Below are 27,907 nucleotides of genomic sequence, written 5' to 3'. Positions count from 1 at the left end.
TAGTGACATTTTGTGCTAGGCCTTTACAATTTCTACTTTGGTTCATTTAGTTTATATTGTTCTTTTTCTTATCTACACTTCTTTTTAACTACACAATTTCTCTGATAACATACTATTCAAATTAATTTTTTATAGGCCCAGTTCATGAAACAGTGTATGATTTCTGGAGAATGATCTGGCAAGAGCAGTCTGCCTGCATTGTGATGGTCACAAATTTAGTTGAAGTTGGCCGGGTAAGAGGCAAAAAACACCCTGTGTGTTATAAAATATGAGTATAAGTTGAACAGCAATACGTAACACACTTAGAATAGAATACCATTCAATTGTTTGAAAAACTTTCTTAGCCATAGCATTTCAACTGAGTGCTCCTAAGTGAATCTTTGATTGCTAAGAAATTATTTGATTTCTCATTTAGTAAAGTAAATAAGCTTTGATTTTATGTTAGAATCTAGTTGCATGGTCAGGCTTGTATGTTTTTATGAGATTATGCAAAATCTTTCTATCTATTGTGTTACAGATTCTTTTATTTATGGATTTTTTTATTACGTATGGATTTTTAAACTGTCTTTTAACTATGACCTGAAGAGTTATTGCTGAAATTAAATCATCTTGATTAATGTGTATTACATATTCAGGTTGACCTATATATACTTGTTGTCATTTAGGTTAAATGCTATAAGTATTGGCCTGATGATACCGAAGTTTATGGTGACTTCAAAGTAACTTGTGTAGAAATGGAACCACTTGCCGAATATGTAGTTAGGACATTCACCCTGGAAAGGGTAAGTACCTTAACATTCTACAAAATTAAGTATATTGAAATTGTTTCTTTTTTCTTAAAATCCCTGTCAAGAGTTGTTATAAGGATGCTATAAAATCCATCTATTTATTTATTCATTTCACAAATATTTATTTGAGAGCATAACATGTACCAGGTATGTTTCTGAACCTTGAGACATGTATTAAACCCTTTCTTTTGTGGAGCTTATAATCTGTTGTCGGGAGAAAGGCAATAAAGATTAATAAATAAAAACATCATATCTTTTGAAAAGTGCCATGTATAAAAATAATGTAGGGAATGGAAAAAGGGAACATGGCTGAGGCAGAGGAAGGAATAGTTTACAGTTTTAAAAGAATGATCAAGAAAGGAGTAGTTGAAAAAATAACGTGAGTGGAAGAAGCACAAGCTAGAATCAAGATTGCCGGGAGAAATATCAATAACCTCAGATATGCAGATGACACCACCCTTATGGCAGAAAGTGAAGAGGAACTAAAAAGCCTCTTGATGAAAGTGAAAGAGGAGTTGGGAATGCAAACTAGTACAGCCACTATGGAAAACAGTGTGGAGATTCCTTAAAAAATTGCAAATAGAACTGCCTTATGACCCAGCAATCCCACTGCTGGGCATACACACTGAGGAAACCAGAATAGAAAGAGACACATGTACCCCAATGTTCATCGCAGCACTGTTTATAATAGCCAGGACATGGAAACAACCTAGATGTCGATCAGCAGATGAATGGATAAGAAAGCTGTAGTACATATACACAATGGACTATTACTCAGCCGTTAAAAAGAATACATTTGAATCAGTTCTGATGAGATGGATGAAACTGGAGCCGATTATACAGAGTGAAGTAAGCCAGAAAGAAAAACACCAATACAATATACTAACACATATATATAGAATTTAGAAAGATGGCAATGATAACCCTGTATGCAAGACAGCAAAAAAGACACAGATGTGTATAGCGGACTTTTGGACTCAGAGGGAGAGGGAGAGGGTGGGATGATTTGGGAGAATGCATTGAAATATGTATACTATCATGTAAGAATCGAATCGCCAGTCTATGTCCGATGCAGGATACAGCATGCTTGGGGCTGGTGCATGGGGATGACCCAGAGGGATGTTATGGCGAGGGAGGTGGGAGGGGGGTTCATGTTTGGGAATGCATGTACACCCATGGTGGATTCATGTCAATGTATGGCAAAACCAATACAGTATTGTAAAGTAAAATAAAGTAAAAACAAAAATTAAAAAAAAAAAAAAAGAAAGTGAAAGAGGAGAGTGAAAAAGTTGGCTTAAAGCTCAACATTCAGAAAACGAAGATCATGGCATCCGGTCCCATCACTTCATGGGAAATAGATGGGGAAACAGTGGAAACAGTGTCAGACTTTATTTTGGGGAGCTCCAAAATCACTGCAGATGGTGATTGCAGCCATGAAATTAAAAGACGCTTACTCCTTGGAAGGAAAGGTATGATCAACCTAGATAGCATATTCAAAAGCAGAGACATTACTTTGCCGACTAAGGTCCGTCTAGTCAAGGCTATGGTTTTTCCAGTAGTCATGTATGGATGTGAGAGTTGGACTGTGAAGAAGGCTGAGCGCTGAAGAATTGATGTTTTTGAACTGTGGTGTTGGAGAAGACTCTTGAGAGTCCCTTGGAGTGCAAGGAGATCCAACCAGTCCATTCTGAAGGAGATCAGCCCTGGGATTTCTTTGGAAGGAATGATGCTAAAGCTGAAACTCCAGTACTTTGGCCACCTCATGCAAAGAGTTGACTCATTGGAAAAGACTCTGATGCTGGGAGGGATTGTGGGCAGGAGGAGAAGGAGACGACCGAGGATGAGATGGCTGGATGGCATCACTGACTCGATGGATGTGAGTCTGAGTGAATTTCAGGAGTTGGTGATGGACAGGGAGGGCTGGTGTGCTGCAATTCATGGGGTCGCAAAGAGTCGGACACGACTGAGTGACTGAATTGAGCTGAACTGAACTAAAGGCTTGAAGCAAGTGAGGTAGAGAGTAATATGACTATAGCCCATGGAAGGATTATATCCCAGGGCTGTTGTCCCTGGCAGAATATTCCTGATGGAGGGAACAGTGATTTCATAGACCTAGAAGCATGATATTCCTGTCACATTGAGAAATATACTAGAGTCTAGGGTATTGAGAGATAGGTAAGTGAAAGGGAAAGAAATGTGATTTAAAGTCAGAGAAATCACAGAGCCAGATAAGTGAGGTCTTGTGAGCCACTATGATTTTAGTTTGTATGAAAGGTAAAAGTAGCCAGCCATTGGAGGGTTTGAGCCCAGGAGTAACATAATCTGACTTTTTTAAAAAAAAAGGTTCAGAAAGACTAATGCTAGTGGGCAGTGTGAGAGGACTAAAGTAAGACATAAAAGTAATAACATATACTGTTACAGAAAAGTTTAATAAATTTGATCACACAAAAGTATAAAATTATCTGTATCAAAAAATTAATTAAAAGATACACACACAACAAAGAAATTGTGATTATTTATTATTTTTAACTCATAGCTTTAATATAAATATAAAGGAAATAGCAGAATCTCTGCCCCACAAAAAAGCAACTGCTAACATGCCTATTGAAAATGTTTAACCTCATGTGCTGATATACCATTTTTTACCTTCAAATCAGCAAGCACTTTTAGAAAAAGAATAATAATCCTGATTGATTTTAAGAGTATGATGAGACATATTTTCATGTGTTGCTGATCATATTTAAATTGCCATAAACCCTCTGGCTTTCCAGGTGGCGCTGTTGGTAAAGAACATGCTTGCCAATACAGGAGACATAAGAGACATAGGTTCAATCCCTGGGTCAGGAAGATCCCCTAGAGAAGGGCGTGGCAGCCCACTCCAGTATTTCTTCCTGGAAAATCCCATGGACAGAGGAGCCTAGCAGGGTACAGTCCATAGGGTCTCACAGAGTTGGACACAACTGAAGCAACTTAGCACACATGCACACAAGCTCTCTGTAAATCAGTAAAGCAATGCGTCTACAGAATATTAAAATATTGATATCGTTTGACAACTAGTTTTACCTTCCATGCACCTATCCTAAAAAATTTATTTAAACTACAGTTGACTTCATGGGCTTCCCTAATTGTTCAGTTGGTAAAGAATCCACCTGTAATGAGGGAGACCCGGGTTCCAATCCTGGGTTGGGAAGATCTCCTGGAGAAGGGAAAGGCTACCCACTCCAGTATTCTGGCCTGGAGAATTCCATGGACTGTATAGTCCATGGGGTTGCAAAAGTCAGACACGAATGAGCGACTTTCACTTTCAGTTCACAGTGACTTCATATATAGTCATAGATATTTTACATAGCCATCAATGTCCACAATAAAGTTGTACATCCATGATCTAGAAATACCACTCTTTATAAATGATACTTAAAAGTAATTTTACAAACATAAAAAATAATTAGGGGAAATATTAAGTGGAAAATTACCAGTATACAGAGCAATATAATTATTATTATCACATTTATAAAGTATGTATGAAAATTTCTTAGACAAATCAAGAATAAATAAGCAAAAATATAGGAGATTTCAAGAAAAGAACCATCAAACATGATTTAATGAATAGTTAGATTCCATTATCATCAAAAGAATTTGGAATATACATTCTTCTTATAACTTTGTTTAAGTTTTATGAAAAGTCAATCATGCCTTTGATGTCCACCTGGAACTATCATAGCATTGTTCATCGGCTATGCGTGCATGCTAAGTCACTTCAGTGGTGTCCGAGTCTCTGTGACCTTATGGGCCATAGCCTGCCAGCCTCTTCTGTTCATGGGATTCTCCAGGCAACAAAACGAAGTGGGTTGCTGTGCCCTCCTCCAGGAGGTCTTCCCCACCCAGGGATTGATCCCACCTCTCTTTATTTATTAATTTTATTTTTATTTTTTATTTTTATTTTACTTTACAATACTGTATTAGTTTTCCCATACATTGACATGAATCCACCATGGGTGTATACAAGCTCCCAATCCTGAATCCCCCTCCCACCTCCCACCCCATATCATCTCTCTGGATCATCCCCATGTGCCAGCCCCAAGCATCCTGTATCCTGTATTGAACATAGACTGGCACTTTGTTTCTTACATGATAGTATACATGTTTCAATGCCATTCTCCCAAATCATCCCACCCTCTCCCTCTCCCTCAGAGTCCAAAAGTCCGTTCTATACATCTGTGTCTCTTTTGCTGTCTCACATACAGGATCATCATTACCATACTTCTAAATTCCGTATATATGTGTCAGTATACTGTATTGGTGTTTTTCTTTCTGGCTTACTTCACTCTGTATAATCAGCTCGAGTTTCATCCATCTCATTAGAACTGATTCAAATGTATTCTTTTTAATGGCTGAGTAATACTCCATTGTGTATATGTACCACCGCTTTCTTATCCATTCATCTGCTGCTGGACATCTAGGTTGTTTCCATGTCCTGGCTATTATAAACAGTACTGCGATGAACATTGGGGTACATGTGTCTCTTTCTATTCTGGTTTCCTCAGTGTGTATGCCCAGCAGTGGGATTGCTGGGTCGTAAGGCAGCTCTATTTGCAATTTTTTAAGGAATCTCCACACTGTTTTCCATAGTGGCTGTATTAGTTTGCATTCCCACCAACAGTGTAAGAGGGTTCCCTTTTCTCCACATCCCCTCCAGCATTTATTGCTTGTAGACTTTTGGATCGCTGCCATTCTGACTGGTGTGAAATGGTACCTCATTGTGGTCTTGATTTGCATTTCTCTGATAATGAGTGATGTTGAGCATCTTTTCATGTGTTTGTTAGGCATCCGTATGTCTTCTTTGGAGAAATGCCTATTTAGTTCTTTGGCCCTTTTTTTGATTGGGTCGTTTATTTTTCTGGAGTTGAGCTGCATAAGTTGCTTGTATATTTTTGAGATTAGTTGTTTGTCAGTTGCTTCATTTGCTATTGTTTTCTCCCATTCAGAAGGCTGTCTTTTCACCTTACTTATAGTTTCCTTTCTTGTGCAGAAGCTTTTAATTTTAATTATATCCCATTTGTTTATTTTTGCTTTTATTTCCAGTATTCTGGGAGGTGGATCATAGAGGATCCTGCTGTGATTTATGTCGGAGAGTGTTTTGCCTGTGTTCTCCTCTAGGAGTTTTATAGTTTCTGGTCTTACGTTTAGATCTTTAATCCATTTTGAGTGTATTTTTGTGTGTGGTGTTAGAAAGTGATCTAGTTTCATTCTTTTACAAGTGGTTGACCAGTTTTCCCAGCACTACTTGTTAAAGAGATTGTCTTTATTCCATTGTATATTCTTGCCTCCTTTGTCGAAGATAAGGTGTCCATAGTTGTGTGGATTTATCTCTGGGCTTTCTATTTTGTTCCATTGATCTATATGTCTGTCTTTGTGCCAATACCATACTGTCTTGATGACTGTGGCTTTGTAGTAGAGCCTGAAGTCAGGCAAGTTGATTCCTCCAGTTCCATTCTTCTTTCTCAAGATTGCTTTGGCTATTCGAGGTTTTTTGTATTTCCATACAAATCTTGAAATTATTTGTTCTAGTTCTGTGAAAAATACCGCTGGTAGCTTGATAGGGATTGCATTGAATCTGTAGATTGCTTTGGGTAGTATACTCATTTTCACTATATTGATTCTTCCAATCCATGAACATGGTATATTTCTCCATCTATTAGTGTTCTCTTTGATTTCTTTCATTAGTGTTTTATAGTTTTCGATATAAGCTCTTTAGTTTCTTTAGGTAGATATATTGCTAAGTATTTTATTCTTTTCGTTGCAATGGTGAATGGAATTGTTTCCTTAATTTCTTTTTTACTTTCTCATTATTAGTTTATAGGAATGCAAGGATCCCACCTCTCTTATGTCTCCTGCATTGGCAGACAGGTTCTTTACCAGTAGCGTTACCTAGGAAGCCCCTCATCGGCTATACTCCAATATAAAATTAAAAACTAAAAAGAAATCAATCACAAACCTAGTTATAAAGGAAACAAATACATAATAAAAATTCAAAATGTTTCCAAAATCCAGTGGAAAATAACAACAAATCACTGACCAGCAACTCCCCAAATTAGGCTCAGAAATCACCAAAGGCCTCTTGTGAATAATCTTTGAATGAACTATTGCCTCCTGATGCAAAGAGCCTACTCATTAGAAAAGACCCTGATGCTGGGAAAAATTGAAGGCAGGAGGAGAAGGGGCCGACAGAGGATGAGATGGTTGGATAGCGTCACTGACTCAATGGACATGAGTTTGAGCAGGCTCCAGGAGATGGTGAAGGACAGGGAAGCCTGGCATGCTTCAGTCCATGGGGTCACAAAGAGTCAGACACAACCGAGTGACTGAACAATTGCCTCAGAACTAAAATTATATTATGAAGATAAATAATTTTATATCAAAATATTCCATGTTAGGAGAAAAATATAATCAAAAGTGATTTCTATTTTGAAAGATAGTATAAAATCTTTTAAAAAACAGTTAAACTAGAAAATCAGGGAAAAAGTCAGTAAAACAAAGAGAAAAATAAATATAAAAATGCTGCTGCTGCTGCTGCTAAGTCATTTCAGTCGTCTCCGACTCTATGCGACCCCATAGATGGCAGCCCACCTGGCTCCTCCGTCCCTGGGATTCTCCAGGCAAGAACACTGGAGTGGGTTGCCATTTCCTTCTCCAATGCATGAAAGTGAAAAGTGAAAGTGAAGTCACTCAGTCGTGTCCCACTCATAGTGACCCCATGGACTGCAGCCTACCAGGCTCCTCCGTCCATGGGATTTTCCAGGCAAGAGTACTGGCTGGAGTGGGGTGCCATTGCCTTCTCCGATATAAAAATGAGACACTGACAAAAAAGAATAAATTTAATCAAAAATCTATTTCCTTGAAAAGATTAATAAAGTAACTAAACCACTTGTCAATTCCAAATGAAGAGCAATCAAAACAAAATATGTGACATTGGGTAACACAAAAGGGACAGAACTATGGCTATAGATGCTATTAAGAAAGTTATATTATGTGTGAACGTAGAGACAGATCTTAGTCTACTGCTGCTACTGCTAAGTCACTTCAGTCATGTCTGACTCTGTGCAACCCCATAGATGGCAGCCCACCAGGCTCCCCCATCCCTGAGATTCTCCAGGCAAGAACACTGGAGTGGGTTCCCATTTTCTTCTCCAGTGCATGAAAGTGAAGAATGAAAATGAAGTCGCTCAGTCATGTCCGACTCTTAGTGACCCTATGGACTGCAGCCTACCAGGCTCCTCCATCTGTGGGATTTTCCAGGCAAGAGTACTGGAGTGGGGTGCCATCGCCTTCTCCAATCTTAGTCTATATACAGTGAAATTCTAGCAAATAATAATTTCCAGTATTTAACCCAAGGAGAGTTCTGGATCTGAAGAGCTGGTAAAAGAAAATAAGAGTGTTGAAATTTGCCATTAAAATTGCATTATGGTTTCATAATTGAGGTGTCTTTAACCTCTATAGAATAACTAATGAATAGCTAATGCCTAAGTTAATCAAACTATTTAGGCTGTAGAAAAACCATTAAAACCAACTAAATTTATTTTAAAAGCTAGCAGAACTGTGATAACAGAACCACATAAAGATAGGACTCTCTTAATCTCTTCTCTGTCTCTCTTTTTAGATCTCTGCCTGTTCCTCTTTCTCAAGTATGCACACATATATACATTGCAGACCAGTTTAATTCAGGACATACTGAAAATGTGAATATAGCAGTGAATTAAGAAAAGACTACTACATGGTTTATCATGATTGTTTTTTTTAAGAATTCAAGGATTTTACAACTATGGTAGGAAATTTAGAAGAATATTTTATTATCTCAGTGCATTAAAGGAACAAAATCCTGTGATTTCATTAATACATTCTGTAATGCACTTAATTTTATTTAAAATACATTTATAGTAATACTCTAATTATATTAGAAAGAATAAGGAGACTCCCTAAACATGATAAAGCTGTTTCAACAATAACCAGTAGCACGCATACTAAGGAGTGAAAAACTGGAGGCATTACAGTTATTAATATAATCAGAGACGCAATGTGGATAATCATGCTCACTAGTATCCAACATTTTTGGGAGCTCTAGGAAATTAGACAACAAAAGGAATAAATGGCAAAACTATTAAAAAGGGTGAAATTATTTTAAGGTATAATGATTTTATACAAAAAAAAAGCTAGTTAGAAAATTTAAAAAAAGAAAATGAAAATAAGTTAAGTGACTAATTCAAGATATATTTTCATTATATTATTAATAAAGATATAGATTTAAAAATCTCTCTCATAATAACAAAAATTCTTAAGTATGTGTTCTTGTTGTTGTGCAATTCTTTGTGACCTCATAGACTGTAGCCCACCAGGTTCCTCTGTCCATGGAATTCTGGAGGCAAGAATACTGGAGTGGGTTGCGATTTCCTCCTACAGGGGAGCTTTCCATCACAGGGATTGTACTGAATGAGGATTGTATTGGATGAGTCCTGGATTGCAATACAGGACTACATCTCCTGTGTTGTAGGTGGATTTTTCACCACTGAGAAATCTGAGAAGCCCTCTGAAGTATCTAGAAATATATTTAGCAAGAAAAAAACAGATCCTAAGTGAATAAAACCATTACAAATGTGTTGAAGGACACAAAGATATGAATAAATGGAGACATGCCCCATGTCCCAGAATGGGAATACTTGGCATTAATACCTCTTTATGGAGTTGATACAGTACTAATTATAACATTACTAGGGTTTATTTTTTATTTATTTTCCTCCTATAAAAAACACTGGAAAAGAGTAATTTTAAAAAAACCATACATTTGAAAATTACTCAGGAAAGTTTAAGTAAAATGAACAATAAGAAAACATACTGCCAGATATTAAAATTTTCTAGAGAGAGCAAGGCCCTTCAGCAACTCCAGCAAAAGGATCAATGCTGAGGAGATGATCTTTGAACAATGTATGGCCTTCCTCAGTAAAGCTGACTTCAAAAGTACTTAAGAAAGTGATTTTATTTGTATAATTCCATAGTGATGTTTATCATTGTTACTATTATACTTCTTTGTTGAACCCTGCTTTGTGTGGGGTTTTGTACTCAAAACAGGAAAGAAAAAAAATTATAAGATGTGATCACTGGCTTCCAAGGCTTTGGTGATATTTAGGATAGAATCTAAAGAAAAAATTCCTCATTTAGTTCATTTATTTCATGCAATTTTTTCTACCTTTTCTGAGGAACAAGTGAGATTGAGATTTCACAGAGTTCACAGTAGAGTTGTAAATATATAGACCTTAGTGGGGCTTGGGGGGCCACAAATGTGGATTCTTAAAAATAAACTCTGCAGCATCTCATCTGAATTCTCCAAGTGCTGTTCCTACAATCTATGGGCTTCTTTTAACAAAAAGGAAGGGAAAAGTTTGAAATGTGCATTTAAATGTTTCTCTAAAAATTAACCCCATAGGAGAAAGGCACAGCAATGGATGTTTGCTTCTTTCAGTTTGTATTTTTGTTGCTATAAATAATCCTCTGTGTGCTGATTTATTTCACAGAGTTAATAGTCTGGCCAAAGAGCAGTTTAGCTGTCTGTATATTTTTACACACCCATCTAGAGTAGCACTGTTCTGGAAAATCCCTACATGCCATGTTTCAAAACCATTTTCAACATGGATAAGCAAGGCATTGAAATCTCTTTGTGAGGTGAGAAGCAGAAAGTTGCTTTTATATACCACTTGAGAACTCAGTGCGTTGGGTCAACAGGGCAGCATTTTAACTTCCCATTTCTTCCTTTTCCCCTAATCATTTTATGTGTTGTCATTCCAAATAAGGAACAGACTGTCAAGGTAAATAAAATTTACCCAGCCTTACAGAACTGAGCAAGACTTATTTTCTTTCTTTGGCAGTTGTCTGAAAATAAAGATAATCCCTTAGGCCATGTCAGCATCCTTTTTCAGCAAAAGCAGTATCTTTGATAAATTTCTCATTTTTTTCATTGTCAGTCAGGTCTAGTACCCATGGTTGTCTTTAATGGCTCTATTTTGGTCCTTGAAAACACTTCTTTATGTCTTTGCACAGAGGGGATACAATGAAATCCGTGAAGTTAAACAGTTCCATTTCACTGGCTGGCCTGACCATGGGGTGCCCTACCATGCTACAGGCCTCCTTTCCTTCATCCGGCGGGTCAAATTCTCCAACCCTCCCAGTGCTGGTCCCATCGTTGTGCATTGCAGGTGAGTGGTGGTCCAATTGACATTGACTTTGTGCAGACAGCTTCTTTAAAGTATCCAAACCAGGCTTGTAAACACAAAAACTAATACATGCTTACAAGGTTTCAGTTTGCAAGTATAACAAATAAGGTAAAACAGCAATAAAATAAAAGTTAGCTTCTAAGGAGGATATAAAAGAAACTTCAGAAATAAATACATTCATCTTAATGTGTGTAGTAGTGTCAGTAATTGGGAATGTAGAAACTCTGCCTTTTAGTGGCAACATCTGCATGTGTGTTGTGGTTTGTTTTAAATCACTTTTGCAAAGCCTGTATAGTATGGAATAATAGGTAAAGCCAGAGAGTTCTTGCCAATTTAGTAAATTCCTAATAGAATCCCAGCTTTTAAAACTAAATTTGAGGCATACAAAGTTATTAAATGGCCTAAATTATACGAATTTGGGCTGTAAAACATCTACTTTAAGAATTTTTTTTTAAAGCCATCCCTCAGAGGATCTTGAAAACTACATTAGTAAAATCCAGCATATAGATGCCAGAAAAATGTGAATATTATCCCGACTCTCTTTTGATTAGAAACTTCTCTTAAAACAAGTACCCAAAGATACTAAAAGCAAATTACATGGCCTCATTTTGAGATATGAATAGAAAAATATGTACTGAATCTGAAAAGCTTTTCCTAAATGCTGCACACCATTCTCAAATACTATCCCTTCCAAAGTACGTAATAGGTTGTGCTTAAGCATTTTTCTTTCCCTGAAAATCCAGCCTATTCAGTATTTAAATGACCACATATGAAAGGGGAAAAATAAAACAACAGAGAATGAAATAAAAGTAAGGCATCTCATTAGGATCAGATACTGTGTACCTTGAAAAAAAATCTACAATTCAATCCTCCTCAAGAAATCTGATGTACTCTTCAATTACTTTCCTGTCTCAAACCCTGGGAACAGTGCCTGAGAAGATGGTAGGCAAGAAAAAGAAACAGAGATAGCCGCAATACCTTTGACTTAAATTTCTTAAAGAAAAATTAAGTTTAAGAGAGATGACCAAATCCAGACTTCAAAGAAATAATGTTAATAGTCTATCTATGCATTTAGAAAATGAGATAAATGGGTTTTCAATTATGTAGTGTCTTGACTTATCATTGAGGTTTCCTTTCCTGTGAATTGCCTACTTCAGTAGTGCTCCGATAGTCTCAGATATGCTCTTGAAACGTGTCATTTTCTACTTCCACTTGGGCATCTGAATTTATGGAAGAGAGGGAGCTGACTACAAAGTGATTTTTCCATAAAAATCCGAACTATACCTTTTTGCTCCATTGACTTATATGTATAAAACTGGAGAAATCTTCCCAATGGGTAATATAATCAGCAGTATATTATGATTTGACTACTGAATTAAATACAAGAAGATAGTACTATCTTTGTGACCTGTTAAGAATTATATTTCATACCTAACAATTCATTTTCATTTTTGCTTTGGATCACCATGTAAATATTCTTTCTACTGTTGGTTTCCTCCCAAGCAATAACGAACATTTTCATCCCCACCCTCACTATTAACACTTCCCCTGAAATGTGACTCCTCAGATTTTCCATTTAAAGGTTTTAGATTAATGTTCTTTTGCCTTGACCAGAATCTGTCTTACTAAGATAGTATTGCTGCATTTTGCCAGAGCACCCACAATGATGTAAGTATGAGTCTTTCAGTCTCAGGTGAAATTTTAAAGCATAAATCCACTCCTTGATCAATTCTATGAGCTTGAAATTTTTGTAAAATGAAGATTGTATAAGAGCTATGAAACTTAAGTGACATATATACATTATTTTCAAAACACAATTTGATTTACAAAGTTTATATTTTTTAATTTGTTCTAGTCTTCAGTTTACACCAAAGTAGGTTCTCTACATTGAAGCTATTTGTTCCTTAACAAGCATTTACACAGTACATACAAATTATGTCTTGTACTTTGTTGAATCACTTTGATTCCACTTATTTGAAAATCAGATGTGTCTTTGAATTTGTATAGACATGCTTCCTGCAGTTCTTTAGATCTGCTTATTTTTCAGTGCTGGTGCTGGACGAACTGGTTGTTACATTGTGATTGACATCATGCTGGACATGGCTGAAAGAGAGGGTGTTGTTGACATCTACAACTGTGTCAAAGCCTTAAGATCTCGTCGTATCAATATGGTCCAGACAGAGGTGTGTTGATTGTTGATTAACCTCAGGTGGTCTTTCTTGGTTTGCTTTCCAACACTTATCAAACTAAATAGTGGGTGTTTGTCCCATAGAATCAATAGTAGCTCATTAAGTCATAGAAAAATACTGGTATTTTTATTAATATGTTTATATAGAGAAAATTCTTTGATGACAGGAAACTTGTATTAAAACATTATGAAAATTTTCTTTCTTTTAATAGGAACAGTACATTTTTATTCATGATGCCATTTTAGAGGCTTGCTTATGTGGAGAAACTGCCATACCTGTCTGTGAATTTAAAGCTGCATATTTTGATATGATTAGAATAGACTCCCAGACAAACTCTTCACATCTCAAAGATGAATTCCAGGTATTTATTATTTCCAGCGCCTTTTTATGAGTAACTTATTATAATTTGTCCTGGACATTCCTAATTCTTCCAAGGAAGGGCTTTCAAGTCAAATTTATAACATTTGACCCTATTTTAAGTATAATATAATACATGTCTCTTTCATTATACAGTTATACAAAGTTATAGAGTCAACTTTTATATTAATGAGCTCATATCACATCTGCTGTATTTTGAAGGACAAATGAATTCAGACTCACAGAAAAGTATGGGGAAAAGGTACCATAAAAGCTAAATTTAGTGATAATTTGTATATCTTTACAATCTTTTTCAAAATGCAATCTTTTGGATTTTGACCTTCTCTGTCACTAACGCACGTTAATAATAATAGCTGGAGTTTGTGCAAAACATCATCTCTAAATAATCCCAAATGTTTTCACTGCCCTTAAAACATCCCTAAAGCTGTTGACTATGAAATCAAGAATAACTCTAAAAACCTAATACTTTGATTCTTTGCCCAGTGCTCTTTGCCATAGCATGTCCTCAAATCTGGCACATTAAAATGTTATTACAAATTAGAAGTTTGATGATGGGCCATCATCATGGGCTGCTCTGATTGCATTTTCTTTGGTTAGACAATACCTTTTGCAGGTTGTTGCTGTGTTGTTTAGCATCCCTTTCCCTTTTACAGAGAGGTACACTGGACAATGTGTGTAGTGTTTCTTTGTCACTTCTCAGGCTTTAGTAGCTTTAACTACAAAGTCTGTCAGCCTGTCATCATGGCAAATGTCATTGACTTGCACAAATCCTTTACTTTCTACTTGGCCTCCTAAATGCATGCTAGATCTGTGTTATGCTGTGAAATGGGTCACTGTTTTTTAACCTGGGTTCCCTTTTTTTTCCAGACCTTGAATTCAGTCACCCCTCGACTACAAGCTGAGGACTGCAGTATAGCATGCCTGCCAAGGAACCATGACAAGAACCGTTTTATGGACATGCTGCCACCTGACAGATGTCTGCCTTTTTTAATTACAATTGATGGGGAGAGTAGTAACTACATCAATGCTGCTCTTATGGATGTAAGAGACTGCTCTCTTTGTTAGTGTAAAATATAATGAAAAGCTGCAAAATTGATCAACACTGGCTAGGTTCTCTTTTCAAGAAAATTTAAATGGCCTAAAAAGGAAAAGTAGAAACTTTCATTGTAATACAAAATTTTTTGGACAATGATTTTGAGTTTTCCTTACAGTGGTTCTTAGGCACTATAAATTTTAGGCTTAACTATAAGTTTGATGGTTGATTTTCAATTGTTATAAAATTTTTGTACAAGAAATATCTGCAGGTGATAGTTTTCATCCTGGTTGTTTTCAGGAAAGAGAGTCATGCTTATCTATTTTGAATATAGTTAGGAATGAATTTTTTAAGTCACAGAATATCATATTCTACTGAAATTGTGTTAATTTGGAAAGTTTTATCTCTGACACTAATAATTTATAGCTGACTAATAATTATTCCAATAATTTATAGCTAACTTGTTTCATTTGTTATTAATTAATAAGATATAAGGGAAGGCATGGAAGATACCATGTTATCACATCAATCATCATGAAAAGAACTCTCTTGCCCTACTCCAGTCTTTGTATTGTAGATGGTACAGCAGGAACTTACATGTCAGCATCCCATAGACACACCAGTATGGAAAGAGATTTTCCCCATCTTGTTTTGCTTACCTTGGGAAGAAGCAAGAAGGGTTTTAAGTTCAGCATCCTTTTGGTTTATCACCTTCCTTCATAGGCATTTCTAGTTTTTGCCCTTTAGACTATGGAGCCATAATGAGGAGAAACCAGAGTCAGGGTTCATTCTTGGATGATGAATAATGAAGCTTTCTAAGTTATTGCTCCTACTGAGTTCTCCAAAATTAGTTTCTGATAGTAGAGGCTTGTCAAAGCCTATGTGCCACTTCCTATTTTCAACCACTTACTTTGCTCTTCTTTATTCTACAGAGCAGAGTAGTTTAAAGGTAAGCTCAAGTAGAAAGCTACTACTCTTGCTATGACCAGAGCCTTGCCGAGTTATTACTCTTGTCCCCTGAAATCACACTAGATCCTCATACTTTTTCTTGGCCATTTTAATCATCTGCAAAGTCAAACATACTGAATATAGAGAAAACACACAAACCTTTTTTTTTTCTGAGTCAGTCTATGTTTAGAATGAAAATGGGTGAGAAAAAGAAAATAACATTAGGAAAGATATTGAGGCATTTTTCGTCTTTGACATCTCTCAATTTTTTTAATTTCCAGGTGTTTTTCTGGTCAGTATGAAGACAGAACCTTATATTCTATGTGTTCCTATCTTCTGTTTAACTCACTGTGATTCAACACATATATTTTATAGTCAAAACTGCCCTGTGGATTTGGTAGTGGTTGGGACTACAGAAAAGTTAGGTTTGGTTTGGTTTATAAGAATGGGGCTCATTGTTCAACACTCCCACCTTCCCTTCCTCTCTACCCCATTGTAAGTGTCATGCACCCTTTGTCATGCCTGTGAAAATTAAGAGGTATGGCCAAGAATGTGATATCAAAGCCTTGGATGTACTCTTGCACTTAGAGAGGAAAGAAATGGGAAATCTTCAGTCTTCTCTCATATCGTCTTCTCTTCTTCTATCTCCCCACCCCTATGACTCAAAAAAGGAATAAAAGGCTTTTCATCTCCCTTTACTTACTTTCCCATGGAGCAGACATTTAATTGGAAGGAAAGTTTATTTCTTTCTTCTGATCCTTTCTCATAAGCCTTCATATCTTCCTTAGGAGTGCACTCACCCCACCTACAGGTGTAACTTTTTGAGGTCTTAAGGTCAAGTAGAAGCTGCTGGTGAATTACTGTCTCCCCAGATTTATCCTGCAGTCATCCATGGAGTGAAATACTATGGTTAGCAGCATTTCCCAAATGGTGATAGGATCTATGAGGCTCAAAGGTCAGTTTCTACACTGGTATTGAGACACCTGAAGGACTTAAAGAGTAATATGATACAACTGAGTTAGCAGATCACTGACAATTTTTATCAGCATTAAAGAAATCTATCTCAGGCAGCTGTCTAGTTATATTTTTACAAATCCTTAGTTTATTACATAGAAATATATATTTCTATTTCAGTGTAGATCATTAGTCTGTAGAATGACAGATTATCTGGCCAGATCAATCTATCCTCTTTCTGGGACGAAAGAATGCATTGTGTCCCAATCAGTGGGCCCTGGGTCAATAAGGAGTCATTCCCTCTTACCTGGGGCCAGGGAGTGCATTAGTTTTACTCTGTGGCACTTGAGAAATCTTTTTTTTAATTTATTTATTTTAATTGGAGACTAATTACTTTACAATATTGTAGTGATTTTGCCATACACTGACAAAAATCAGCCATGAGTGTACATGTTTTCCCCGTCCTTAACCCCCCTCCCACCTTCCTCCCCATCCCGTCCTTTAGGGTCATCCCAGCGCACCAGCCCTGAGCACCCTGTCTCATGCATTGGACCTGGACTGGCGATCTGTTTCACATATGATAATATACATGTTTCAATGCTATTCTCTCAAATCATCCCACACTCACTTAAATGATTGAAACTGTCATTCTGATCATTGATATACATTAGAAATTCCCAGAAAACTATGGGATGTGGATTGCCTACAAGATGTGTTGATAATGTCAATATAATATAAAAGCGCATGAGTTTGAGGCACATGTGGTTTTTCTTATTTGGAGTGGAGAAGAGCCAAACAGTTCTATAACAGTTGATAGCTGATGAACATATATTCATAGACAGACAGACACACACACACAGAAATTTTATGTCTTTAGCCTCTTAGACTTTAGAAGACTGAAACAGCCCAACAGGTACCTTACAAAGGATCTTAGCCTCAAGAAGTGTTTGGTTGGTTTTTTTTTTTTTTTTTTTTTTTTGGTATTTGTCATATATTTACTTTTATCAACAAAATTAATTCTTGGCTTGAATTGCTGCTGAGGCATCAGAGGCTTACTATCAGACTGACTACTTACTCATTGCAGTGTGTTGCAGTGGTCCAAATCTGTTATTCCATGGCTGGAGCAGCAGGCTGACTTCATCTCCATATGAAGATGTTGAGTCTTCCCAGCCCTACCTTGAAGTGTATTGAATCTGCTTGTACAACTGATTATTCATTCTAAGTTATTTTTCCCTATCTACCTTTTTTTTCCACAGAGCTACCGACAACCAGCTGCTTTCATTGTCACACAATACCCTCTGCCAAACACTGTGAAAGATTTCTGGAGATTAGTGTATGATTATGGCTGTACCTCCATTGTGATGTTAAATGAAGTCGACTTGTCCCAGGTTAATGGTTATGGGTTTCTTTTGTATACTTACACATGACTTAATAAAGTAGTAATAAAATGCTAATATCTGCTTTATGCTATCCTAATTAGAAAAAAAATAAGGCTCATTTTCTTTTTCTTTCAAAAATATTCACATCTAGGGCTGCCCTCAGTACTGGCCTGAAGAAGGGACGCTACGATATGGTCCTATCCAAGTGGAATGTATGTCTTGTTCAATGGATTGTGATGTAATCAACCGGATTTTTAGGATATGCAATCTAACAAGAGTAAGTCATTAATGCTTTTAACTGAATTGATCGAGAACAGGTGATTACAAACATAATGTGGAACATTTCCATTTAGACAAAAGAGAGAGTAAAATTAATAGAAATTATATAATCTGTCCCAAAGCTACTGGTCATCTTATGGCTTAGAACTGCAATAAAAATGCATTCTAAAAACAGGAAATCAGAAATGCTGGAAGCTAGGTTTCTGGGTCAGTTACTAGCTTATTGTATTCTATGTGGAAATCAAAATGCAGATTCCCTGGTTCAGTTGAGTTTGATTGTCTGGGCCTGGCCTCTGAATATAGGTAGATTTATCTCAACATTAATTTCAAGTCTTATTAGCGTTGATATCCAGCCCAGAAGAGTCATGCAATTGCAAAATAGGAATATAATATTGATGACAGGAGATAGTGATATGTTGGATCAGCCATTACAGAAGGGGTCTGTGTCACTATTCCAGTTCTGTTTAAATCACATACGTCCCTGACCCTCCTCCTACAACTCATCTACAATTTCATCACTCTGAATAGCTCAGCCTCTGGCTCTGCCCAGATATGTAGCTCGATGCAGTGCTGCTAGCCCTTGCCTTTTCCCAGCAGCGAAGTAGCAACTGTCCTTCAGGAACCTTTCTTTCCTTGACATTTCCTGTGTTTTGCCATCAGTGACAAACTGTCTGGGGTCTTTCCTTCAAAAAACCAAAAAGTACTAATAAAATCTGTTTAGATTTTGTAACCACATAGCAAGGAGAATTTGAAAAGAAATCAGTAATACCTCCCATGGAATTATGGAATTCTCTCTTTTTAAAGACAAAGATTACTCTTTTCTAGAGCAGCAGTTCTATGTACGTGTATTATTTTAAGTGTGTAATTAAAATTGTCACATTACAGTGCTCCTCATATCAAAATGACTATATGTGCTTCTGATTCATGTCTGTATGTGTATAAGTAGAAAATAAAATCATATCCAGTTCTATTGTTGATTTCAGTGGGGGAAGAAAAGGATAACTTCAATCATGTCATGATACTCATGCGTATCTTAGATGTTAATTTAAAGAATCTCATCATGTCTGCACATCTGTTACATTATGGTTCTACTAATATTTTAGCTGAGAAACTGTAGCTACTAAACTAAGAAAGTAGAACCTATCTGTTAATCGACCTGTTTATATGAAAAATATTCTAGGAACAGGAACTGAAATTTGTTTTACTTTTTTTGGGGGGGTCAGCATATTTATTTTCATCTATATTTGGTATTCAAGCACTTATTAGTGTGTGATTTTTCTTTCTTTTCCTATTATCATTATTTAATATCATTCACCTCACCACATATTTAGTATATGCCAACTAGAGGTTGGGTGCTAAACTCGGAAGTTCCTTGTCCCGCCAAAGGATGTATGAACCTTGCCATGTGGAGCTTCAGGTCTGATGCCTTATGATATGGCTCACTTGTACATACACGTTCTTCCTTGTATTTTCACTTGAGGGTTTAATGTCTTGATTCATTTATTCAACAATACTATTACTTGGAAAGTGTTTTTGCTAGATTCTAGTGATAAGAGATTTTAAGGGAAAAAGAGATTTTCTTGTCCTTAAATAATTTATATTTTATCAGGGAAGATAAACATTAAACAACTTGTACAATCATTTATCTACAAATAAATGAAATTTTATAGAGGAAAAAGTACAAAATACAGAGACTTTGGGTGATCTGACAAAGCTGGATGATCAGAGAAGACTTCTTTGAGGCCATGATATTTAAGACAAAATTTGAAAAATTAGTTGGAGCTATTTGGGCATGAGATAGCCAGCTACCTTGGTTTACACAGGACAGAAAGGTTTCCTAGAATACATGAATTTAAGCACAAAGACCAGAAAAGTCCAAGGCAAGCTCAAGGCAAGTTGATCACTCTGTTTGGGACTGAGAAAGGCAAAGGGTTCAGTATATGCAAAGTTCCCAAGATAAGAAATGACTTGGTAAATAGATTAAGAGAAGGCAAATGTGTCTAGACCTTGACTAGGTTATTAGAATAAAGGGAAATTAGAGGAAGAAGTGGAGCCTTATCATACAGGTATTTTTAAACCATGGCAGCAGTTTGGCTTTTATGCTAAGATCATTTGGAAGATATTAAATCAAGAAGTGACATGATCATATTTGTATTTAAATCATGATGTCTACAATAAGAATGGTTTGAAAAGATAGCAAAGTTTGTTCAGGGAGATCAACTAGGAAGTAATTATTATGATTTATGATTTGAGAATACAGTGATATCAGTGGCAATAAAGAAAAGATGAATTTGAAAGTTATTTAAGTTTAATCATAGTAATTGATTTTTGGATATGGAGTGTCAGGGAGAAGCTTATATGAAGATAATTCTCATTTAATTTAGAATCTTCCTGCCCTGACATGTGCATATTTTGGACTTGCATTAGCTAGATTCAGTCTAATGTGTCATTTATGTCATAGTATAAATTGGTATGAAACTTTTTTGCACTCTCAATCTCTAAGTCGTGTCTGACTCTGTGTGACCTCATAGACTGTAGCCTGCCAGACTGGAGTGAATTGCCATTTTCCTCCTCCAGGGATCTGCCTGACCCAGGGATCAAACCAGCATCTTCTGCATTGGAAGGTGGATTCTTTATGGCTGACCCACCTGGGAAGCCGTGAACCATTTACTTTCTAGTAAAAATTCTAGCCCTAACTTATTTACATAGAAATATTTTTTTCCCTCAACAGCCACAAGAAGGTTATCTGATGGTGCAGCAGTTTCAATATCTAGGCTGGGCTTCCCATCGAGAAGTGCCTGGCTCCAAACGGTCATTTTTGAAGCTGATACTGCAGGTGGAAAAATGGCAGGAGGAATGTGAGGAAGGGGAGGGCCGGACGATCATCCACTGCCTGTAAGTATGGCGTCTTGGCTGAGCCATTCAGGGAGCCCTGGTGCTCGTTCCGTCATTAGCCTTCTTTTTTTCTCTGCTAAAGAGTAACTCCCATCTTACAGACCTCAACTAGATATTTCTCTAAAACAATCTTCCTGTTTCACAATTCTATAATTCACTACTACAACTTTTGTATTTTTCAAACTGATTTTATACAGTTGTCATATAAACTCTTGAACACTACTCTGAGTAACTTTTCTGATTTACACTATGTACAAATCTATAAAAATCTCAAAGCATCTAGCTTGTAGCAATCTATGCCTATAGCATGTCCCTGCCGTAAGCATAAGCTGTTGAGTTAATACCATCCTCAAGTATCTTCCTCTCTGCCCTCCATACAAACATGTACACATGTGAAGCAAGATTAAAACACAAGCAATATTAAAACATTTATTTTCTTTTCCAAAACATGTATGATTGTGTGACCTATGGTCACCAAAAACTTCCATCTAGAAAACACCTTTGTTTTCTTTGCTTTCAGAAATGGTGGCGGGCGAAGTGGCATGTTCTGTGCTATAGGCATTGTTGTTGAAATGGTGAAACGGCAAAATGTTGTTGATGTGTTCCATGCAGTCAAGACACTAAGGAACAGCAAGCCAAACATGGTGGAAGCCCCGGTGAGTCACAGTCGTGGATGCTGAAGTGGGGAGTAGAGGTTAATCAGTCATATACCTACTTGTTGATCTGACTTCATTCACAGATAGGGAGTGATATGTGTAAATGGGTCTTTGTGGGGACCTTCCTGCTCTAACTGATGAATTGCCAAGTAACTCCTTCTACACCCATAAGCTTAGTCACATATTGTATAAACTGCTAATGATGAAAACTAATTTCATTTAACTTGGAAAATGTATAGGATTTTTTTTTTATTTTGAGCAATAAATATTTGCTACATTTGATAAATGGTTCTGTAATAAGAAAAATCCTGTTATCTAGGTTTTATTCTTGGTATTTCTTAAAGCATATTGAGTTAACTGGTAAAACATTTTGAGGGATATACTTCTAGATTGTATCTAGCGCTTTAGACACCCAATGTTTTTAAAGGGCAAATGCGATTTATTTTAGTCATTATTTATAATTCTTCCTTTCTGGTCAAATTATAATTTTTTAAAGTATTGCCGTAGATTTCACCTTTTACCAATTTTAGATTGTAATCATGTGATATTACTTGAATTAGCCATGGCTCATAAAATCGGAACTCAGATTACAAAATAAGAGCAAGGAGGTGTTAATATGTGTATGTAGGAATTCACCTATTTGAAGCTATATGCAGAGGAAGAAAGCAAGCTAAACTTTTAGAACGTTCAACATCTAAAGCGATGTCTTTACACATCGCTGTAAAGCGATGTGGGTTATACATGTGAATGGTGGGAATAGGTCAGGAGCAGCTGTGTAGTTTATGCTCACAGAGAAGTAAACCAGAAAAACCAAGACATCATTGTTGCTTGCCCTATGTTTATCAAGATGATCAGATAACTAAAATGAGCAATTCAATAAACCTTTAAAGTATTTTCACCACTTCCTGCTCATGGATTGTTCACACAAGAGGTGCATTGCTTCCTGAGACAGAATCTGAAGAGTTACATTTATACGGTTTCATTTTTAAGAGCAGTCACAGACTTCTTCCCCTTTGACAAGTCTTCAAAGCCCCTCTCTTCCAGCTCATACCTTAGGTATTGCTGGTGTCCCAATAAGATGGTATTGGCTTTGACCGAGGTGTTGGCAATAGAGATGGAGGAAGGCAGATAGATTTGAGGGATTTTTAGGTAAAACTCTGAGGTCTGTTTATAAAATGGGCTGGTAATGGTTAGGTCTTTAAACCCTCTGCCATCTGAATATTTTTTCATATAAGTCTGCCTCTGTCTTTCAGATCGTCTTCCTAAAATCATCAATAAGATCACTTCTGGCCTCAGAATTCAAATTATACTTCCAAATTTAACTGATTTCTTACTGTTACTTTAAAAAAAAGACTATGATTAAACTCTGCCACTCTAGAACCTTCTTAAGAGTTACTATTTACCTTTACACTCATGTCCCATGAGTCTTGTCTAAACAACCAGTCTTTTGATGTGTTTTTAATCAAGGTTAGTGATTAGTTCCTTGTGATGCTGAGTTGAACTGACGAGTTTGGTAAGAAAATATAGAATGTAAACCAAATTGCTAAAGACTGGTTAAAGAGATGTAACTGTTCACAAGCAGTTTTTGGTTCTTGAGGTGTACTTGCCACAGGCTAGTTTAAATCACACCTACTTGATAATTAGGGTAGGATTGCTTGGGGAAAATTTTTACTTCCTTCTTTTATTGCTCAAATACCTAAAGTTCTCTTTTGAAATAGCATGAGTTTTAGATTGTTTTCTAATTCAGCCTAAATGTTACCCACTTGGACTGAATTGAGAAGATTTTACTACATGTTACAAGTCATAATTTGTAATGCTGTCTCCGAATTTTTCTAAATTCTTCATCATGGAGCAACATATAGATGGACTGAGAGGAAAAGCAGTTTTAACTCAAAAAAGTTTTATTGTCAGCCAAGTTATCTTGAATAAAGGCAGCAAAATAATTTTTCTGATAAAAGTAAGCTCAGAAAAAGTTAGGAACCACTAACTATCTTTGAAACTTTTAATTAAATACTCTGATGGAACAAAGACTATGTCAAAAGTTAAGAATTTAGATATTCACATATGTAAGTCAAATCGTTATGCTGTACACCTTAAATATAAACAGTGCTGTATATCAATTAAATCTCAATAAAACTGGAAGAAGAAATTAAGTATTTGGAATTGTGGAATGGCAGTTTGAAATAACTGGCTTATTTGTACCACTAAGGAAAATACATAAAGTGTGGAGAAAAATTACTTGCATGTTCACTCTAGGATTATTTAAAATTAATTTAAAAAATGTCATTTTATAGTCAATCCATATATTAGACTTTTATGTATATTAAAAGAGATGTTAAATAAAATGAGAAAAAATACATAATAATGCTAAACAACAGAAAATAAAATATAAAATCATATCCTCAAATATAAATATGTAATTATATTTACTCTAAAATACTATTTCAAGCATGCATAAAAATGGTCTGAAGCTAAGGTAGTATTTTTTAGAAGTTATTTCTGATAATAGATTTATAGAAACTTTTTCTGATTCCTAATCTTTTTCTATACTTGGAAATTTTTCTGTATGATCAGGTATTACTGTTATAATCAAATAAGCAATATTGCTGTTTTTTTTTTAATTTGATACAGAATATGAGGCAAAGACAACATATATTTTTACATCAACTTCCTTTTTCTTAAACAGCAATCATTAGACTCAAAGGTAAAATAATATATGCCTTGGTGTTAAACTTGTCTATGGAAAAAAAAAAAGTTCGTAATTCTTGAATAATCTAAATTGAATGCCAAGTATTCATTTGACAACCACTGTTCTCCATTCTTTGCTTTTTTCTTGACTTCACTCCACCTTTTTGTTTTAACATCTTTCAGGAGCAGTACCGTTTCTGCTATGATGTGGCTTTGGAGTACCTGGAGTCATCTTAGTTGGGGGAGACTTCAGAGTGCATCCCAACAGAACTCATTCATCTGTTGAGCCAGCAGCTGTTGTACCTGTCACACCTGTGCAGAAAGATTTTAATGTGGGTGGGGGGGAGACTTTTACATTTGAGAGGTAAAAGTATTTTTCTTATGAAGTAGTGTATCTTAATAAAAAGGACTCAATTAGTTTCTATTACTGTATGAGAGCATCAACATTTCATGCCACATAAATTATATTTAATAAGCAGCAGATTCACATGAAAACTTATCAGTGTTTGTACAGTGAATAGGCAGCGTTTTCTCTCCTGGTTTTGGTACAGCAGCCACCACGTGTTGCATGAATTAAAACTTTCTTTGTGGCATTTTTTTCCCTTTTTCAGATAAAAGATGTTAAAACTTTCAAGGAAGAAGAAAGAAAAGCTGTGCAAATTCATAGGAAAGTTCATTTTTTGTATGTTTCAAGTGTAGCAGATCTCTATATAAATATATAAATATATATAACTGGCTTATTTTCTTTTAATGTGCAATGATGAATGGATCATTTAAAGTTCTTTCTAAAAAAAAAAAAACACAAAAAACCATAAGCCAAAGACTCAAGTGTAAATATGTCTATATGGAGAAAGCACATTATATTTATTGGTTACTTACATTCCTTTTTGATGGCTAAAATACTACCACCACACAATCTTTTTTTCTTTTTTTTGAGGAAAGGTTTTTCTTTCACTAAAATCAATTGTAAACAATTTTTGTAGATTATTTTTTGTAAGTTTAGTGTAAGTAGAGGATAAACTTTTTAATTCATAAATCAGGAAGCAATGTTCTTTAAAGTGATTCTCTTGTGTACAATGCTTGTGAATTAAATTTATGTGAAACACCTTGGCAATTGGGTCTTTTAATGTAGGACCAAATTAAAACATTTTGCTGAAAATATATAATTTTCCATGATTTCCTTAGGTCAGTATGGTTTGGTAATCATTATGAGAACTGCACACATTCAAAGGCCTTGCTGATGACTTGTGTAATGTTGAACATAACCTTTAAGCGTCATTTAAATTTTAAAGGGATTGGTCTTTTTAGCCTATGACCAAGCACTGGTCAAAAAATCAAAACTGCAACATTTATGCTTCTACAGTCAAGTGTTAGCAAACTGTAAACTGTCAAGGTGATCCAGTGTTTCTTTTGATGTTTACATGCACAAGCTTTGAGTTCTGAGCAAAGTGTGAACGAATTGATGCCAGATTCCTATTTTGTGCATCATCATGGGATTCTCAAGTGAACCTTTTTAAATGTGATCTTGTACACATGCTCCATGTAGCTGTAATTTCACATCATCAGCTTGCAGTTTGTTATTGACTAAAGCATTCCAGTATCCTCTTTTTAGATTGCCAGTTCATGACATGGTGCTTATGAAGATTTAATTAAAGTAAGAGTGAAATAAAACTTTCATAATTACAGCAGTTATTGTTTACACATCATTTTCTCCCCTTAATTTTATGCCTTCACTCCCAAATAAATATCTTATTCTCAGTGACACAAGTAGACAACATGAAATCTATTCAAAATAAAACTGATGTCCAGATACAAACTTCTTTCATTTTTACTCTTTAACTTGAATTTCCAAAATTCCAAATGAGTGGAGAGAAAAAAAGTCCAGGGAATTAACACCAACTTTTTTTTCTTAAGTTGCTGTATTTATATGCGACTACCATTTTATGTAATGTAAATTTCCTTATTTCTCCATATAACACAGATAGTAATTGTCATCCCAATTTTACCAGTGATAAAATTGAAGCTGAGAGGGTAAATGTTTTGTCAGCAGATGTAAATCTGAGTTTGAGGCTTCCCTAATGACTCAGTAGTAAGGAATCCACCTGCCAGTGCAGGAGACATGAGTTTGATCCCTGATCCAGTAAGATCCCACTTGTCACTTAGCAACTAAGCCTGGGTCCCGCAACTGTTGAGCCTGTACTCTAGAGCCTGGGAACCACAACTGCTGAGCCCATGTGCTGCAACTGCTGGAGCTCATGCACCACAGAGCCCGTGCTCTGAAACAAAAGAAGCCACTGCAGTGAGAAGCCCACACGTCACAACTAGAGCATAGTCCCCACTCACCACAACTGAGAACAGCCCGTGCAGCAGTGAAGACCCAGCACAGCCAAAGAAAAAAGAAAAAATCTTCGAGTCTGATAAATTACTCTCTTCCACTGAACACATTTCTTCCCCGATGGCATGGCAAGGGAAATTTGGCACTTCATTCTTACTGTTCCTCATTAATTGATTTTCTCATAAAGCATTATCATTATGGCTATCTTACTTCCATTTGCTGTGTACATTATTAAAACATTTGTGACTTTCATTAGTAAGAATTTAGATAAGGGAACTCATCTTTTCCTAGGGAGACTAATTTTCATTTAAACATGGATGCATTTAACAAAAAATTTACAAACTCACCCAAGACTGGGTTTCCCAGTAATGTTCCATGATGTTAATTGGAGGATTCTGCTTTGCTACATGACCCTGATTTCCTTTCTAGTCACAGGATTAAACTCACACCTAACCAAAGTCACCAGGAATACTACTGACCACAAAGCTCAGAGGTCTGTGTGGCCTCCAAAATTCAAGCAAAGAACAAATTTCCTTTTTGTCTCCAACAGGAAATAAAAATATCATGCTTGCTCTGTACGGGCACCACCACAGAGGCCAGTTCATCCAGAGACACTTGGATTGGGGGAGAAGGATGGGACGCTAAATCTGTTTTTTTTTTAAATACTCTTATTCACAAATTGATACTTTATACTATTGTGGAGTTCCCTGTGGAGTCTCATGCATGGCCCTGTCCCACTCAGCTGGGTCCTTCTAAGCAGGAGATGTCTTGGTAGGATTCTTAAAAAGTGACCATGCTTTTCACAATTAAAGGCCTCCTATGTCCATGTCAGTTACTTCTTAAATGGCTGTCATGATGTGGAATTTTATAGACCCCTTTTCTACATATTGTCACTAGGGAAATGTTGGAAGTGGATGGGCAGAGGCACACAGCAACTGAGAATTTGAGTTCTAACGAATCTTAAAAGTTAAGTTTTCACCTTCTTGTCTGAGCTGCCTAACCTTTTTCTAATATTTAGTCTTTAAAGAAAGAAAAGGATTTTGCATGAATGTGTTGCTGTTTTGCAAACAAATGGTCTCTAACATTGGGAGACACACAAAAAAGGAAGGTATTTCTACCTGGACCA

At 36.1% G+C, this 27,907-nt stretch overlaps 1 protein-coding gene across 9 annotated transcripts in view; it reads left to right on the top strand.

Moving 5' to 3' along the window:
- The window catches only part of PTPRK (protein tyrosine phosphatase, receptor type K), a 618,081-nt gene extending 591,947 nt beyond the window's left edge, over positions 1-26,134 (top strand). For all 9 annotated transcript variants that reach the window (XM_018053187.1, XM_018053185.1, XM_018053194.1 and 6 more), the window contains 11 exons: positions 136-233; positions 666-782; positions 10,875-11,029; positions 13,095-13,230; positions 13,448-13,597; positions 14,482-14,655; positions 17,806-17,937; positions 18,080-18,205; positions 20,939-21,102; positions 21,623-21,758; positions 24,630-26,134. In XM_018053187.1, the coding sequence (XP_017908676.1) occupies positions 136-233; positions 666-782; positions 10,875-11,029; positions 13,095-13,230; positions 13,448-13,597; positions 14,482-14,655; positions 17,806-17,937; positions 18,080-18,205; positions 20,939-21,102; positions 21,623-21,758; positions 24,630-24,683 (1,442 nt within the window). In that variant the 3' untranslated portion in view covers positions 24,684-26,134. The remainder of the gene's footprint in view (positions 1-135; positions 234-665; positions 783-10,874; positions 11,030-13,094; positions 13,231-13,447; positions 13,598-14,481; positions 14,656-17,805; positions 17,938-18,079; positions 18,206-20,938; positions 21,103-21,622; positions 21,759-24,629) is intronic.

This window comes from Capra hircus, chromosome 9 (genome assembly GCF_001704415.2).
Source record: "Capra hircus breed San Clemente chromosome 9, ASM170441v1, whole genome shotgun sequence".
Taxonomy (NCBI): domain Eukaryota; kingdom Metazoa; phylum Chordata; class Mammalia; order Artiodactyla; family Bovidae; genus Capra; species Capra hircus.
The sequence above is the reverse complement of the archived record's forward strand: the minus strand, read 5'-3'. Positions and strand labels throughout refer to the sequence as shown.